Here is an 18,611-nt window from a genome sequence, read left to right on the forward strand (position 1 = left end):
TCATACAAGTGTTTATTGATAGGAAAATGAAGGGGGTGTTTAGTATTATTTTTTGTTTTTAAAAAAATGATAAAATGTAGCTAAGTTACTTAATATTCATTATATCTCTTGTTTTATGAGGAGTAAAGTTTATGTCCCCCTCTTCCTGACTAGGTATAAACTATTTTTTTTTATTAATTTCCCTCGTACCATCAATGTTTTCAAAAAGAAAAAGGGAGATTATATTCACACATCCTAAATTACTTCTCCCACACTCTTTTAATTTTTTAATATTTTTTATCAAGTGCTAGTAGTGTGTAGAAAATATTAAAAAATTAAAAAGGTGTGGGAGAAGTAATTTGAGGTGTGTGAATATAATCTCTCAAAGAAAAATACCAAACAACCCCTAAGATTTCATTTATGAGATATAAATTATTGAGAGGAAAACAATTTATCCGGTTGCAAGAAAGCACATGGCTAGAAGAAAGCATCACGCCGGCCAAATTTAGTTACTAACTAGCCTTCATACACTCGCTTCAGAAGTCATTTTTTGAATCATGGCGTGCTACGTGCGACTTATACGTTTTAAACGTATTTATATGCATGAATTGACAAAAGAAAAGTCAAATATTTGAAGTAAATGAATAATCTTAGATCATGCAAGAAAAAACTCCTCACAAACCAATCAAAGCAGCTGAATTCACATAATAAAATCGGTCTTTCAATTTCCATCTACATTCTATTGAATTTACATTAAAAATAGAGAAAATAATATTTAATAAACAACTGATTGAATCACATTATTGCTAGTCCATTGTGAGGCTAAGCCCACCTCCTCCTCCTTAGTGTATATAATATCGTTTGTTCAAAAAAAAAAAAAAATCATTTGACAACTAATTTAATCACATTATTATGCGCATGCGAAATATCTTTTTTATAATCGGCATTACACGCCTCTTAAGATGTTTTGAATGTGTTTAAAAATAGAGAAAATAATATTTAGTGAACAACTGATTGAATCACATTATTGCTAGCTTATTGTGAGGTACTAATTAAAAAGAAAAAACTGTACAAAAAGAATTAATTATTAAAAAAATACTGTTAAAAGGACTAAAATACCTATGCATTATTTGGTGCATTATTTTGGGCTGTTTTTTAAATTTTTTGTTTTGGGGGCATTTTTGTCCAAAACTTTTTGGTGAAACTTGTGACCCCAAAGGAGGTTGTTGGCTTTATATATAAAGATTAGACAAATACAGTATAGGAAAGAAGTTGATTTCCATTAATCCATTGCGTTCACCCTGCCTCTTTTTATATAGAGAAGTGAGGTGGATCTGGAAAGCTTGGTTGCCAAATTCAGGAAAGGCATTAAGGAATATAAAGAAAAGTATCCTAACAGTGTTAGTTGTGAGGATGTACTTCAATGCGTCAAAGAGTCCGGGAACATCCTGATAGACGATAGTATAGTGACTTATAGTGTAGCAGTTGGTGCAAGTTTCCCTTCTATGAAGCAAATTTTGGATGGGAGCAGCTGTCATGGGTGAGAATTCGTAGTAGTCATGAATTCAAGAATACGATTATATATATGGACACAAGTGACGGTGTTGGCGTGGAAGCGTCATTGATTTTCACAGAAAGAAGACATGGCCATAATTGAAAGATATGAAGACCTGCTTGCATATGTTTCTGTGAATCTGCTTGTCATTTTATTAACATCCTCTTGCTTTTCTTAGATGGATGCGATTGTAGATGTTTGAATTGTTGTTTCGAGGCTTCTACTGTCTGTGTGATTTCATTACTTTTTCCTCCTTATTGGTTCAACAAAATTGATATGTTTTTAAGCTTTATATTAGAAAGTAATGAATGAAGGAGATGTGTTTCACCCTCCGTGTATTTAAATTATTATCTAACACATGACCGTGACCTATATATGAAGATGGCAATTGCATACCAGCACAGTTGACTTCAAAAGAAGTAGTCATGGCCATTACTGAAAGCAATCATGTGCTCCTTGTTTGCAGATGCTTCTCTATATAACTCTGTAATTAATTAGTATCCTCTTATCACTTTCAGTTGTTGTGATGTCGTTCTCTATGTGGATTGATAAACAATGTGTTGCTTTTAATCATTGACTTATCTTAATAAAATACCGGAGTTGTGTTTCAATTATTATGCATAGCATAGTAGAGTTTGGCACTATGCATAGAATCGCTATATATACAAATATGTAGAGTGCCGTAAACACTAGCTTGTTAGTACTTGAGCGCTTCTAGTGGATACTAAGGAGAGCCAATACATATTATATGATCAATGGCTACTTAGTTTTCCTTCTTTTTTATTTTATTTTTATTTTTGGATGAAATATCTATTTTACTCCTTAATTTAATTAAAAGTTAATGAAGTTTATAAAAACGACCACAAGTGCAACACGGGACATAATTAGAGGGCAAGAGCAACTATTAGTAAAGTTCAGGGACCAAAATTAAACTCATAGTATAATTCAAGGACCTTTGTGACCTTTGCTACAATTTAGCTTAAAAAAAATAATTAACAAGCAAAAAATTGAATTTCACAAAAAAAATCAGATTGAATATTATCTATTAATTTGAACAAATGATATTCCCTACATTAAGGGGGAGGAGGGGGCTAAGCCTCACAATGGGCTAGCAATAATGTAGTTCAAATTTGTCTTTGATGAGAATTGAACCTAAAACCTCTCATTTACAAGTGAAGAAAAATACAATTAGACCGTATTATTAAGTGGCTTTTATTCCTATGTTTTAAATTCGGTCAATTTGATTCTTGAGCTTTATTTGCAAAAAATTTCAGTCCTTTCCTATGTTTTAATTTGGATTAATGTATACATATGACAATATTACACACTACACTAACAAGACAAAGTAACGTCAAATTAAGTACGAGGGACAAAAATTATTGATGATAAAATATACGGATTAAATTGTTCAAATTCAAAATATAGGGATCAAAATAAAATTCAAATATTAGGCAACGTACTTAGATATCAAAACTTGACTTCAAAGTCGAAGTCTCTTTCATCACATGCATCTTCACTCAAACTTGTAGCAAATGAAGATGGTGTCCAACCTTCTAAAACGCACAATTACAAGGTTGTTTATTGGAAGACCCAAACATTTATACCCCAATAAAGGCACTTAAAAACTGGTCAATTTTTAGAATGAACTTATAATAACAAACTAAATGTAACTCAAACTAAAACATGTAAAAGGGAAAAACTATATGTAGTAGCTAAACAGATCAAGGCTCTGGAGGGTACTGAAAGAATTTGAAGGAGGGATTAAGGATGCCAAAACCCCCATCTATCAAGAGATTAAAGCCCACTGATATACCTAGCCTCATCACTTGCCAAATATAGAGCTGCATTTGCCACATCCACTGCCTTAAGTGTCATGCCCTTCAAGTTAGCTAGAGATCCCATCATATTCTCAATGTCCTCATCATCCTTAGCTCCTGAAAAACCTCGACTCATCGGTGACGCGCGGATGGCGACAAGCAGTTCACTCGGATCCCGAACGGACTAACTCAGCGGCTGCATTTTTGGTCAGACCATTCACTGCATGCTTGGAACAACAATATGCATGTGAGGCCACACCACCAATGTATGAACTCAGGCTAGCCGTTGAAATTATGCAGCCCGTCTGCGCAGGAATCATGGCTTGCGCGGCATGCTTTTTGCCAAAGGAAAACTCCGGTGATATTTGTGCTAAGCACGGCTCGAAATCCAATTTTTCGTTGTCGATGATTCGGGGTTTGAACTGGCCAGCTATGCCTGAGTTGTTGAACATGATGTCTAGCTTTCCGTATGCGGCAACAGCTTTGTGTACGGCGTTTTTTATTTGGGCTTCGTCTGTGACGTCATAGTGGACAAACGTGCAGTCCGATGGGCCGATGGATTCATGGACTGAATGGCCCAGATTATCTTGGACATCTGCAATGATGACTTTGGCCCCGTGCTGGGCAAAAATTTTGGCTGTGCACTCTCAAATGCCGCTGGCTCCGCCGGTTATCAGAGCCACCTTTCCCTCCAACCTGTATTCAATTACAAAATAATATTACTTTTGAAAAATTCAACATACATACTCTTCAAACAGTAGGATTTGCAATTGAGAGAATTTTTCATAATCTGTAATTTCTTCATCCAAATGCAAGGTTATGAGACACTTGTTTTTCCGTAAGGCTAGTTCTAGTGTAGTCACATTATTAAATTGGATTAGCAGATCTAAGTTTAGCCAAGTAGGCTAGCTAGGACAACATTCTCTTTTATGTGCACACAAATTTGAATCTTTCTTTCCACATTAGTGGCGTGTTTACGTAACCGTAATAAAAATAGGAAGAATTGAATTGAGGAGAAATTGGAATGAGGAGGAGTCAGAATCGGATTCCTGTTGAAGCTATTTACTTAAATGTTCTGGAATCAGAATAGAAATGACACTAATTCCATAAAGCTGTTTACTAATTCAGCAGAATCGGAATATAAACTAGTATGATTACTAAAATGCCCTTATCCCGAATCAAATATTTTATATAATTTTTCTAATAAAATTTGATATAATATATAATAGTAAGAAAAAAAAATAAATTGCTTTTTTAATTCATAGACACATTAAAATGCTTTTGTTTATTTATTTTTATAAATTTAAGTATGTACTTTAATATTTAAATTTTCTCTCTCAAAATTGTAGTTTCTTCTCTTTGGCATATGCATGGAGTTGTGCATAATGTGAATGAGCATAGAGTTGTGCATAATGTGAATGAGCATAGAGTTGTGCATAATGTGAATGATGGCATAATAGGAAGAAAAAAATACATTCATGATTCCTTCACTATCCAGGAATCCAAATATCTCACCCAAGGAGGGAGTGCAATTCCTCCAATTTCAAGAATTGAATTCCATTTTTTGTGTGGGTCTTACATAATGTTGATTTCTCCAATCGTAGTAAACATAAGAATTATCCGTAATTGGAATCGGATTCCTTACTCTCATTCTGATTACGGATGCATAAACACGCCCTAGATGTATGAGATGAGGTTCTTTCAAAGCATCATTAATTTATTAATCTACATATCGATGGTCACATAATTTATATAACAAATAATGCAATTATTAGGAGGAATGAACACTATTCATTATAATAGAAGTGAGCAAAAGCTACCGAATTAGTAATTATTTTGGTAGTTCATGTTGAGGTATCAATACCTTGCCAATAAGAAAATGGTGATAGAAATTTAAAAATTTATCATTGTGGCGGAGCTATTATCTACATTTTAACTTTTTGTCAACCTTTTTTTTTTCATGTAAAACATCATTGTTTCTCACACAAACTACTAAAATTAGTTACTAACTAGAATAATTGTTGCCACTCATTATTACTGTCTGATGGTATTTTTCTTCGTTTAAAAGTGAGAGGTTTTAGGTTTGAATCTCATAAATGGCAAATTCAATACCAAATTAAGCTGCCCATTGTGTGGCTTGGCCGAACTCCTCCTCACCTAGTGTAAAAATATCGATCTATTAAAAAAAAACTAGAGTAGTTGTTGCCACTTAGTACTACGATCTAGTAGTATTTCTCTTCAAAGACCAAATTGAATCATTCTCAATGGCTCCTCATCCAAATAGTGAAAAAAAAGTAAGGCCAAATCGGATAAATGATCACTGTGGTTATAAGGTATTCGGAAGATGGCTCATGTGCTAAAAAAGCTCAGATTTAAACCCTTGTGGTGTATTCCGTTAGCAAATTTAGTCCAAAAGTGATTTTTCCATTATCAAAGTACCCGCCACCCGAGAGTCGATAGCACCAAAAGCTCCATTCCGAAAACATACTTTGTTTCCTCCACCTAATCACAATCATGAGAAATCCAATAAACACAACAATCCAGCAATTTCACAGACACTCAAATTACAAATGGAAATTTACACAAACTTGCAAATCTAAGAGAAGGGGCACATGGGTCTCCTCTACTTTGGCGGCCAACGAGATGCAGGCGATGGCGGCGAGCTGACTCATCCACGGCTTGCCCCTCTGAAACGGCCGGCTGGCAATGAACCTATCAAAGTAGTTCACAGCCAGAATGGCGGTCAAAGAGGAGAAGCCATATTGTGCCTTTACACTCAGAATCCACTCAACCACCTCCTTCCGAGCCGCCATCAAAGACCCATCTGAGATTTCTCCACTGAAACACAGGGGTTTGTTCCTCTTTGGAGATTAGAGAGGAAAGTTCATCATTTTCCCAGAACATATCACTTTCCAGGAAAATCAAAGGGAAAGACGATTGCTTTTTTGAAAACCCATCACAGTTCTCGCTCTCCTCCTCACTACCATTGTCTCCCAAATCTTCCTCAAATCCTTCTTCGCAAAATAATGAAGGATCAAACGCCATTGGAGGGTTTTGGAGCTCTTGGGGTTCTTCTTGCAGAACCATCTTCTTCGGAGAAGAAGAAAAGAAAAGCTTTGGTCATTACACAAAAAGAACAAGGAAGAGAGAAAGGGTTGAGCTCATGCCCATATCCATCTCTGAGTCTGTTCCATTCTCTCTCCTTACTTTTTTAGGAGAGAGAGCGCCTAAAAAATCCCTTTTAATAGATAGTTAACAGAAGAATCACTTTTGGACTAAATTTGTTAACGGAGTACACCGTAAGAGTTTAAATCTGAATTTTTTTAACACATGGACTATCTTTCGAATACCTTATGATCATAGAAATCATTTATCCGATTTGGCCAAAAAAGTAAAACTTGATACACAAATAGAGGCACAAACAGATAACTAATAAACTTTGATTGATTAAGCATGTTGTGCTAACCTTCTTGTGAATGCAGAGAGTACGAGGAGAATGCCATTGCTGAGAGAGAGAGAGAGAGAGAGAGAGAGTACTAATTCTCTTTTGAAATGGGGGGAAAGCGTGAGGACTGATAAAACACACCCGCAAACCCTGAATCTATAAATAGTTATCTAGTTTATTTTGAAATAAATATTTATCTATTTAAGTAATATGAAAGAAAATTTCCTTAACCTCTAGGCATTACATTTGAAATAGAATATTTTCTAAAAGATACTACACAATCTCAATATGATTTACATAATCACATTCCCAATTAAATTAGGACTGCTACACATTCCTTTGAGTGTTTAAATACTCAAACAAAATGTAAGGTCTTCACGATGAAATAAGTTCAGTTGATGAAGTTATCGGCACAATGAGTGAATGCGAGTCTCTAATCAAACAGAAAAATACATAGGTAGTAAAACTCACAAAACTTTGTTATGGTTAAAACTAGTATGAGACAAAAACTCATAGTCTAAGGAGAAAAGTAAGAAGTTGCATAAGTCAAAATTATACGTTTTCAAGACACAAGTAGAATGCACACACAAAGGTATGACCAGCCCAAGATGGATACCTTGTCAAAACCTCTTTAAGTAGAAAAAAAACCCAAATGAAAAAATGCTCATAATCTTAGGGGAAAAAGAGTACATTAAGATCAAGTGAGTACACTCCGAGATATTCTTGAATTTGACAAAACTTTCGAATGAGAACTACAAGTAATTCAAATCAAATAATTACGTATACCGATTCTTTGGACAAGCTTCTGAAAAGTCGATTTTAGTAATGACTTGATAAAGAGATCAGCCAAGTTGTCCTAGAACATATTTGTTTTGACTTTAATGTTCTGATGCTCTTGTTGCTGATGTGAAAAGAAGACTTTCAAACAATCTGCGTGTATCATTTTTTAATCCGGTCGATACATGAAGTGTTATCTTCATAAATCGTTGTAGGGACGCCAACAATAGAAGAAAGTCCGCATGTGCTTCAAATATGTTCCAAAATTGCTCTCAGCCATAAGCATTCACACGTAGTTTTGTGTGTGCGAGAATCTTATCATGGTTCAAAGAAGTCGCAACTAAAGTTTGCTTGGTTGACATCCAACATATTACGGTTTCTCTAACTGTAAAGAAGTAACCCATTTAAAAACATGTCTTGTAGAAATTAGATAAGTAACCTGCATTAGCATAATCGACAAAGCGAGAATCAAACCCAATGATTTCATCACGTCCAAGTCAATATCTGTCATCTTACTTAGGAATCCACGTGAGTTTTTGAGCTTTGGAATAATACAAGGCAACTCATCTGTCATCTAATTAATAATAGGAATCCAGGTGAATTTTGAGGTTTGTACTAATTATGGTTATAATTTTACCAACAATTTCTTCACGTCCTCCTACAATTATGGCCATCCATTGGATTAAAACTTTTAGCAGCGTTTAAGTTGGTATGAAAATGCATGTATTCGAAATTACAACTTGTTAGAAAGGAAGTTAGTGTTAAATAGTTGTTTGGGCTTGTAGTTGAATTGATTAAGATAATTTTGTGTGACGAATTAGTGAACATCCCAGGGAACACGCTTAAACAGAAAAAAGGGTAAACTATACTCATGTTAACCTAATATTAGACTAAAGGCTGTAAAGGGGATGGAAAGGATCAATATTATCTCTGTGATAGCTAGGTGCAGAAATTGCTGCACAAACACATGGTATAATGAAAACCGTTTTCACTAAGCAAGGTAAATCTAATCACTAGAAATTCTTGGCTACAACCTTTGTAAACAACATTTCAATCTCACAAATTGATCGCGTGACTAGCATGTGTGAAGGCGACTAACATTTTGAAGAAATACTTCTTTCCCAAATTTGAACCCAACATCTGCACCCTTCCATGCAACACCATCTACATTAAGACATATAGTTATACACACACACACACACACACACACACACACATATATATATATATATATATATATATATATATCAATCCCACAAAACACAAGTTAGCCAATTGAATTACCAAAAGTCAAGAACAAGCTATAAAGCAAACCTACCTGCAGAACCAGAGATGGAAGACAAAGCCATTGAAGCTTCTTAATCTAATAACCTTTAGAAAAGCACAAGTACTCTCCAAACAATGGGTATTCGAAATAAAAGAGCAGACCCAGTGGTTAAGACTATATATAGAATTGTTCCAAGCATTCCCCTATTAGAATTCTTATAAACTCAAACAAGTAATCCATATTACAATATGAGGGAACCAAGAGTAACAGTACTAAGTTAAGTCTCATGTTTATTGGACTACTTACAGTACTCACAAATCTACAAGAATTAGAATTCCTCTAAGCTTATTAACAAGACTTTTCCATACAAAAGATTACACAATCCGGCTCTTAATGTTTACTTCATACTCATACTCTAACATTATCCCACTTAAGTATGAAATATGACCAACAGCCTTATAAATCATAAAAGTGATCACCAAGTCCAAATTAACTGAAAGCTTAATCTCGCATTCAACTTTACCTAAGCATTTTAAAATATGGAACTCTTGAGCCCCTTGTGTTCATTACTGATTTAACTCAACTCTCACAAGACACCTAATTTGCATTTTGTTATCATGTGAACCAACAATTGCAGTAATGTCAAAATACACATTACTCCCACTCATTCAATCCAACTTTAACACAACAAAGTCAAGACTATAGTTACTAACCAAAACTTATTAACCATTATATATCAGAACATCATATTCAATAGTTCCAAAAGTATGCTCCAACAAATCACAAAATGATCTTCTAGCAAACCAAACTTTCTTATATATTGAGTCTGTTTTTTGGTACAATTAATCACAAATGATGAAAAAATTGAACCCTTATTGAAAACCAAAATAATAACTGAAAAAACTATCTGAGAAAACAAACTCCGTTTAAACAAAAGTAAAAACTAACTTAGCTTTTAGGCCTAGAGCTTCAACAACAGTACAAAGAAATGAAGCATCAACAACAGTCCTTGTGCTTGAACAGTTTACTCCCACTTGTCAAAAGATTCTAACACACTCGTTTGGGTCATATTGTCATTCACTTTAATGGATGTTACACGATACGACCCATTAAGTTATCGGGTATGACACGAAAATAACACGAACACGATAAACACACATGAATGCTAAGTCTAAAAAAGGTTGTACCTTTTTACCAACCCAAAAGAAATCTGCGTTTTTGAGGTAAAAGACAGGATAGAAACTCAGGAGAGAACAAAAGGTCGTATTTCAATCCTTTTTATCCATTTCACTGTATTTTAAGTTTCTCTCCTTTTTAAGTTTTTATTGTGCTTTTTAAGTTCCTCTCCTTCTTATATCCTTATCTAAGAAGCTGCATCTGCTATTGTATTTGATAGAATACTGGATATTCAAAATCCAAACAGCAAGATCATGGCTTCAGAGGTCAAGGTTGAGCTCATTCACAAGGAAACAATTAAACCGTCTTCTCCAACTCCTAGCCATCTTAAAACCACCAACCTCAGTGTTTTTTATCAGCTCAGTACTGAAATTTATCCCCCAGTACTTCTCTTCTATCCTCCCTGCAGCAATAGAACCAGTACCACTGAAAGATCCAGTATTCTAAAAACATCATTATCTAAAACCCTCACTCACTTCTATCCCTTTGCAGGAAAATTCCAATATAATGATTGTATCCTTTGTGATGACCGTGGGGCTAGATTTACAGAAGCACGAGTGAACTGTCCCATATCGAAAGTTTTGTACAAACCAGATTTTGGGATACTATGCCGGTTGCTTCCTGCTGATATAACATCCGCGCAAGCAGTGACAGACCATCTTCTTCTTGTCCAGGCCAACTTCTTTGATTGTGGTGGATTAGCAATTGGAATCTACCTTTCACATAAGGTTGCCGATGCTTCTACATTGAGCGCATTCATTAAAACCTGGGCTGCAACTGCCCTTGACTTGGCCAGTACTACTAGTGACCATCGTGAAATACTTTCTGTGGAAGTTGGCTTTGCAGCCTCTCTCTTCCCACCACTAGAATTCCTAAACACGCCGCACAGGGTTATGGAATATGCTATAGAAAATTGTCGAACACAGAGCTTCGTGTTTCATAACTCAAAGATTGCCGCTCTCAAGTCCAAAGCTGGCAGCCCCGCCGTGCCTAGTCCCACGCGTGTCAAAGTACTGTCGGCGCTCATTTGGAAATGTGCAATGGAAGCATCCAGATCAAATTTGGGTTTTGTAAGGCCCTCGACGTGGTGTCAGCCGGTGAATTTGCGGAAAATACTGGGGTGGGCATCTTTAGAACACTCATTGGGAAATCTTGTGGGGTTATCGATTGCAAAGACCGAAGAAAGTGAAGTAGACGATTTGCAAAGCTTGGTTGCTAAATTGAGAAAAGGCACTAAGGAATTTAAAGTGAAGTATGGTAATGGAATAACTGGGGACGATGCATGTGAAATGTTCAAGGAGTTGGGAAACTTCATAAAAAGGGATGATATAGACAGCTATTGTGGCAGCAGTTTATGCCGGTTTCCGTTTTACGACACGAATTTTGGATGGGGAAAGCCGTCATGGATATTCACCGCCAGAGGTGAATTCAAGAATCTTGTTTTGTTGATGGATACAAGAGATGCTGAGGGCATCGAAGCTTTCTTGACTTTCAAGGAAGAAGACATGGCCATAATTGAGAAAAACGAGGAGCTGCTCGCTTATGCTTCTTAACTTAATTCCGAGCTGCATTTCCATTACTAGCTGAAGCAGTAATGGAAAATAAAAGCCGCCTCCTGTTTCTTCCTAGATGAATATTGTTGGAGCTTTGATGATTTCATACTGTTTATTTTCTGTATGAACATGTGTCAATGAATAAAATTTGCGCTATGATAATATTTTGGGGCTGGGCGTGGTCAAATTAGGATTTGAATAGCTTTGAAATTTAGGAGTTGTCAGTTAGGATTTTAAAAGATTTGGAAATGCAGTTAAATTAGTATTACGGTCTAGTGATATTCTACTTCACTGTAAGAGGTTTTTATTTTTTTATTTTTTATTTTTTATTTTTGTTTTTTTCTCTTAAAAAAGGGGAACAATTGGTGGCAAGCCATTGTTATCCACCGCTTCCGGGGACCGGGAAGACTCACAGAGGTATTTCAGCCTCTCTTGGCCACAAGTCTGGCTTCCCTAGTAAGTGAAAGGTTTTAGGTTCAATCAACATTATAGTTAGTCCATTGTGAAGTTAAGCTCACTCCCTTTCCCGTTATAAATAATTTTTTTTTTTCCAAAAAAAAATAGTAGTCAATTATAATTTTAAAAAAATCCACATAAGTTTAAATGTAGCCAAAATATCAATGATTTAATAGGATTCTAAGAGGTGAAGCATTTTGATGAAATTGAATATAGGTGGTATAAATACAAAATGCCATCCAAAATTTAGTTAAGAGGTGAAGGATTTTGATGAAATTCAATATAGGTGGTATAAATACAAAATGCCATCTAAAATTCAGTCCTACTTTCTTTTTTCTGAATTTACAGTATTTGAATTTCAGTTATTGGGTTTGATTTGGACCTTATAAAGGTTGAAATTAACGAATCCGAATTGGTATTTTACATCCAAATTGCACTCAAACTTTGAGTGATAAGTTTTCTAACCAATAATCACTGCTGTAGAAAAAAAATTGCAAGAGGTCTACTGTTGCTGCACCCTCTCTTTATGGCCTCCATAATTGTTTAGTAAATTATTTCTATAACACATTATCAGCATGCTTTTGACGTTGCGCTAAAGAGAATTTTATTTTCAATCAAGAGAGTATTACGTTTTAATCATTGTTTTTATGATTAATTTATTATTTTATTGAATTGATCTACATGTTATTGATTCAATTTAATTTTTCTATGTTGAACGTGATACAACGTATTGGAGATGCAATTCCTACTTTCTGAGAAGGATCTTCTACAAATTCAAACGCTTTTATTGTTTTCTGCTAATCATGTACGCTGAAAACATTACCAATGATGTATGAACCCTCTACATTTATATTTACCTTCCGATATATATATTGTATATGTTTCATATATTTGTCAATATATATATATATATATATACACACACACACGTTTCATGCATTACACAATTTTTGCTATGTGGAATTTGTGAGTCAAAGAATCGAAAGAAATTAGAAGCAATTAGGGTTTTTCAAGCCCTAAGATTGTCGGGAAAAAAGAAAAAAAAGGGAAATACTTCGGCCGAGCCACGGCCTAGGGTTTTTGAATGTTGCTGGGCCCGCAGCCTTATATAGCAGCATACCATTACCAGCATTTGTTTGCTGGGCTTTCCCTTGCTCCAGCCAGCAAAGATGGGCTCCCTCGCACTTCGTCCTAAAGCTAGCAGTTTAATGTTGCTGGGCTATGCACATTTCCCTGGGCTCGTTAAACCTGCACCACCGTGGATTGCACAGTAGTCGTGGCCCACCCTTTGCAGCCATGACCCAAACCCAAATTTGGGCTTGATTTCCTGTGGCCGCCCACATTAAATAACATATGGGTCTAGACATTTTATTTTATTTTATTTTTTAATTTTGCTTCTACGATCGATCCCAAATGATCCCGATCTATTGAAGAAAATCTCAGGAGGAAGGAAAAAGAGGAGAAGACCCTAGCAAATAAAAAAACAAGGACAAACACAAGAAAAAGTGAATTTGTTGACCCGTGAGAATATTAGTATTTTATGGTTATTTGGAAAATATTATTGTTTTATGATTATTTGATTATTTAGGTTTGCTTGTTATTTTAGTATATGAGCCTAGCCCATCCGAATTAGTGTTTCTAGGTTTTGCTCTCTATAAATATAGCTTATAGTTTAGTATGAATAACAAGTTAGTCACGATGTAACTTCTTGGAGTTTTGTAGCCGTTTTGGCATTCCTGTTTATTTAATATTATTCTTATCATTTTGTAGTCTTGTTTGTCACGCGCTCTGATATTCAACCGAAAGCACATGGCTAGAAGAAAATGTCACGCCAGCCAAATTTAGTTACTAATTAGACAAATACAATATAGGAAAGATGTTGACTTCCATTATTAATTCATTATGTTCACTTTGCCTCTTTTATATAAAGGCAGTGTTTTAGAAAACTCGTCCCAAGGTGCGCCTGGGCGGCCTTGGAGGTGGGGTGGGAGAAAAATTGCTTTTGTTGTGTGGGAGTGGGCAAAAAACTTGCCCAGGCTTCATCAAGGATGCTTGGGCGGCCGAGGCACACATGAGGTGTTCAGTGGGGCTCCTTTTTTTTATTTTTTGAGCTGCCTAGATCTGAAATCAAAAAATTTCAGGGTCGTTTGTCTGATGAAGATGAAGAAGTTAAGACAAAATCGCGAGAGCATTTTTGTTGCTAACTTTTCTTTTTTTAATATTTTTTCTCTTGAAAGTTTAAATTGATCCCACTTTATTGACATTTATTACTCTACCATCTTCCTTCATGTTAGTTTTTTTTTGTTTTTTCATATTTTTTTTTTCTCATATTCCAAATAGATAAGCATTTTTTAGTTTGTTTTTATTATTATTTTTAAGATAAAGAAGCATATTTTCCTGGATATTCTGAGATAAACATCTTTTTGTTTTATTTTTAACGTTATATTACTTAAAAAAAATGTTATATTATCCTTACTTTTTTTAAGACTATATATCTCACTCAAATATTTCTCAAAACTCTCATAGTATGTATAAATATGCACTTACCTAAATCTCTAAATGGCTGATTTCCACTCTATTTGTTTGATTATTGATTAATTTGATTGCTTTACTAAATTTGTTTGTGATGTGAGTTAAACTTGTATGTAACTTGTGCACTTTTGAATAACAATGAATATTTATTCTACAAAGTATTATAGGTTTTATATGTTATATATATATTTTGTTTTTGACAAACGATAAATTCTGTTAGATTAGTCACTGACAGGACTATCCATTAAAAGCCTTTGCCCTTATAAAACATTGTATAGGTGAGGTGGATCTGGAAAGAAAAGTATCCTAACGGTGTTAGTTGTGAGGATGCACTTCAAAGCGTCAGAGAATCCGGGAACATCCTGATAAATGACAATATAGTGACCTATAATTGTAGCAGTTGGTGCAAGTTTCCCTTCTATGAAGCAAATTTTGGATGGGGGCAGCCGTCTTGGGTGAGAATTCGTAGTAGTGAATTCAGGAATATAATTATATTGATGGACACAAGTGACGGTGTTTGGGTGGAAGCATCATTAATTTTTACAGAAGAAGACAAGGCCATAATAGAAAGACATGAATATCTGCTTGCATATGCTTCTGTGAATCCGCCTGTCATTTTATTAACATCCTCTTGCGCTTCTCAGATGGATGCGATTGTAGATGCTTGAATAGTTGTTTCGAGGCTTTTACTGTCTGTGATTTCATTACTTTTTCCTCCTTTTTGGTTCAACAAAATTGATATGTTTTTAAGCGTTATATTAGAAAGTAATGAATGAAGGAGATGTGTTTCACCCTCCGTGTATTTAAATTATTATCTAACACATGACCGTGACCTATATATGAAGAGGACAATTGCATACCAGCACAGTTGACTTCAAAAGAAGAAGCCATCGCCATTACTAAAAGCAATCATGAGCCATTTGCTTGCAGATGCTTCTCTATATAACTCTGTAATCAATTAGCATGATCTTGTCACTTTCAATTGTTGTTGTGATGTCGTTCTCTATGTGGATTGATTAACATGTGTTGCTTTTAATCATTGACTTATCTTAATAAAAAAACCAGATTTGTGTTTTAATTATTATGCATACCATAGTAGAGTTTGGCACTATGCATAGCATCGCTATATATACAAATATGTATAGCGCTGTAAACACTAACTTGTTAGCAAGACATCACCTACCTAGAGTAAGGTAAGATGGCCACAGAAATCAAGGTAGAAATTATTGAGAGGCAAACAATCAAACCATCCACCTCAACTCGTCATCACTTGAGAAGTTATAAGCTCTCTTTTCTCGATCAGATGGCTTTCGTAATTTACACCCCACTCCTTCTCTTCTATCCCATTACCAGTACTACTAGTAACGTTAGTACTCGCCACCATGCTATGAGCATAGATGAAAGATGCCGGCATCTAATAGAATCATTAGCTAAAACTCTCACGCACTTCTACCCTTTAGCAGGAAGGATTGTGAAAGGTAATTCCATAGTCGAGTGCAACGATGATGGAGCTGCATTTATAAAAGCACGAATCAGCTGTTGCTTGTCGGATATTTTGGAAAACCCAGATGGCCAGATATTGAAACGATTCCTTCCAATTGAAATTGAATCCAAAGAAGCGGGCACAGGCTGGTTGCTGCTTGTACAAGTTAACTTGTTTGAGTGTGGTGGAATGGCAATTGGGTTGAGCATTTCACATACGATTGCTGATGCATCAACACTATGCACATTCATCAACTGTTGGGCCACAATAGCACTTGGGTCAAGTGACAGTGATCAGGTACTAAACCTTCCAGAATTTGGTGCTGCATCTGTTTTTAAACCAATAGAATTTTCTAGCTCATCTCAGCCACCAGCAAGGGAAGTCATCAAAGAAAAATGCATAATACAGAGGTATGTTTTTGATGCCTCAAAGATTTCCACTCTCCAATCTGAAGTAGCCAGTTCATTTGTGGCCAAACCTACACGAGTCGAAGCGGTTTCAGCACTCATTTGGAAGTGTGCAACCGAAGCATCGAGATCAAACTTGAGGAAGCAAGGGCCTTCATTTTTCCGTCAAGATGTGAACTTGCGCAAAAGGGTTGTGCCTCCCTTGCCAGAAAACTTGGCTGGGAATGTTGTGGGTTCCTTTACGTCAAAGGCTGATGAAGAGAGTAGTGTGATAAATCTAAAAGACTTGGTTGCTAAATTGAGGGAAGGCATTGAAGGACTGAAAGAAAAATATGCTGCAAAACTTGTCTTTGATTCTGATAAGGCATGGCAAGAAATCAAAGATGAGCAGAATAAGCCGAAAACTCATGACAACATGGAGATTTATAGCTGCACAAGTTGGTGTAGGTTTCCTTTCTACGAAGCCGATTTCGGATGGGGAAGACCATCATGGGCGAGCGTAGCTAGTATTGCAATTAAGAACATAATTGTTTTGATGGACAAAAGAGATTGCAGCGGAATTGAAGCATGGGTGACGATGAGTGAAGAAAGCAAGGCCTTATTTGAAAGCAATGTGGAACTGCTTGGATATGCTTCCGTAAATCCAAGTGTGATTGACACCTAGCTATTAGGAGCCTACTCCTCCATTTCTATTGGGACTTAAAAAATAAATTGATAGTTGCAGTTCTAAATTAGTTAGAAATGTAATTGTGTAAATTCCAGTAGATTACGTGTAGAATTCTATAATATATTTTAAATAGTTTCTTAGTTGTGATGTCTTATTTTACTATTGTAAATAAAAGTATAATAGAGTAAGAAAGTACATCACTGAATAACGAAACTCTCTCTTCTCTCCCCTTGCCGTCAGCCCTCTCTCTGTATAATCTCTGATTAAGAAGTATATAGCTCTTCTTGGCAATACTATATTCTCAATTACTTAGCCCGATGGCTTCTTCGAGTGACATAAACTAAGATGGAGAAGTTTTCGATTTGTCAATATTTTACTTAATTTTCTTAAAAAATAGACGCCAATTTTTACTCATCATGCCCAAGCCTAAAACAAACCACTTCATTTTCATTTATCTTTGTATGAGAGATTATATTCATACATCCTAAATTACTTCTCCTACATTTTTTTAAATTTTTTTAATATTTTTTACACACCATTAACACTTGATAAAAAAATATTAAAAAGATTAAAAAAACATGAAAGAAGTAATTTGAAGTGTGTCAATATAAATCTCATGTTCATATTACAAGTCAAGCTGATGTTGTGGTTACATCATGATAATTTGATTTCTTGATACTTCTTTTCTGCTTTTGACAACGACTTTATTATAAAGGGTTTTGACATATTCCTCTTGTATCCACATGCACTCAAATTAAATACTCTATTATCCTTTCAAAATTCACGAAAGATAACAGATGGCGGAAAAGAAGTGTGAAAACTCTTCCCCCGGACAAGGATCCTCTTTGCATTTTCTTTGTAGAGATCCGAATATTAGTCAATTATGTCTATTTATCGTATATTGTACGGTCAGTTTTCATTAGGTACTATTTATATTTAATTTTAAATTAAAAATTAAAAATAATTTTTAATCGTCTGATATAGGATAAACGAACACGATTGATTATCTTCCGAATCCTCACAAAGAAGATCCGGAAAAAATCCAACTCCTCTTCCCACCATCCGTTGTTGAAAAGTTGTGTTCCAGCTCGTACTTGTGAAAGATTTCAATAAATTACAATAAAGGTTTCTGAATAAATTATACCACAAGTAATAATTTTTTCCGTCTTTAAATGATGCTTTTTGTTACAGTTGTAGTCTTTTAGATTATTCCGTCAATTTTTCTATTAAGTTGAAAGATAAAATATAAATTTCATCAAAAAAAATTTGTATGAAGAAAAAGCAATTCAGTTCCCTTTGATTGAATTTTTAATTCTATAAGAGGGTGTTTATTTGCCCGTCTTAGCTCTCATTGGACTAGACTAGATTAAATATTAGTCTAGTCTAGTGTTTGTTGCCTTAGGAGACTAGTGTTAATGAGATTAACTAGGAATCGTTTTCACTAGAAACGTCACTAACCGGTCTTCACGAGTCCCCCCAAGAACCACGGGATTAGCC

At 35.2% G+C, this 18,611-nt stretch overlaps 2 protein-coding genes and 2 pseudogenes across 2 annotated transcripts; 2 read left to right on the forward strand and 2 right to left on the reverse strand.

Annotated features, from left to right (window-relative positions):
• Nucleotides 1-3,255: 3,255 nt before the first annotated feature.
• LOC137724705 (secoisolariciresinol dehydrogenase-like) lies at nt 3,256-4,138 on the reverse strand (annotated as a pseudogene).
• Nucleotides 4,139-5,781: 1,643 nt separating this feature from the next.
• On the reverse strand, nt 5,782-6,438 carry LOC137724706 (cyclin-D3-2-like; annotated as a pseudogene).
• A 3,829-nt stretch (nt 6,439-10,267) lies between these two features.
• On the forward strand, nt 10,268-11,569 carry LOC137724427 (minovincinine 19-hydroxy-O-acetyltransferase-like). The gene has a single exon (XM_068463169.1). It carries the CDS (start codon nt 10,271-10,273, stop codon nt 11,567-11,569), a length of 1,299 nt encoding a protein of 432 aa, XP_068319270.1. The 5' UTR covers nt 10,268-10,270.
• Nucleotides 11,570-15,755: 4,186 nt separating this feature from the next.
• Nucleotides 15,756-17,111, forward strand: LOC137723931 (stemmadenine O-acetyltransferase-like). The gene has a single exon (XM_068463010.1). The coding sequence runs from the start codon at nt 15,756-15,758 to the stop codon at nt 17,109-17,111; it is 1,356 nt and encodes a 451-aa protein (XP_068319111.1).
• Nucleotides 17,112-18,611: the final 1,500 nt, after the last annotated feature.

This window comes from Pyrus communis, chromosome 2 (assembly GCF_963583255.1).
Source record: "Pyrus communis chromosome 2, drPyrComm1.1, whole genome shotgun sequence".
NCBI lineage: Eukaryota > Viridiplantae > Streptophyta > Magnoliopsida > Rosales > Rosaceae > Pyrus > Pyrus communis.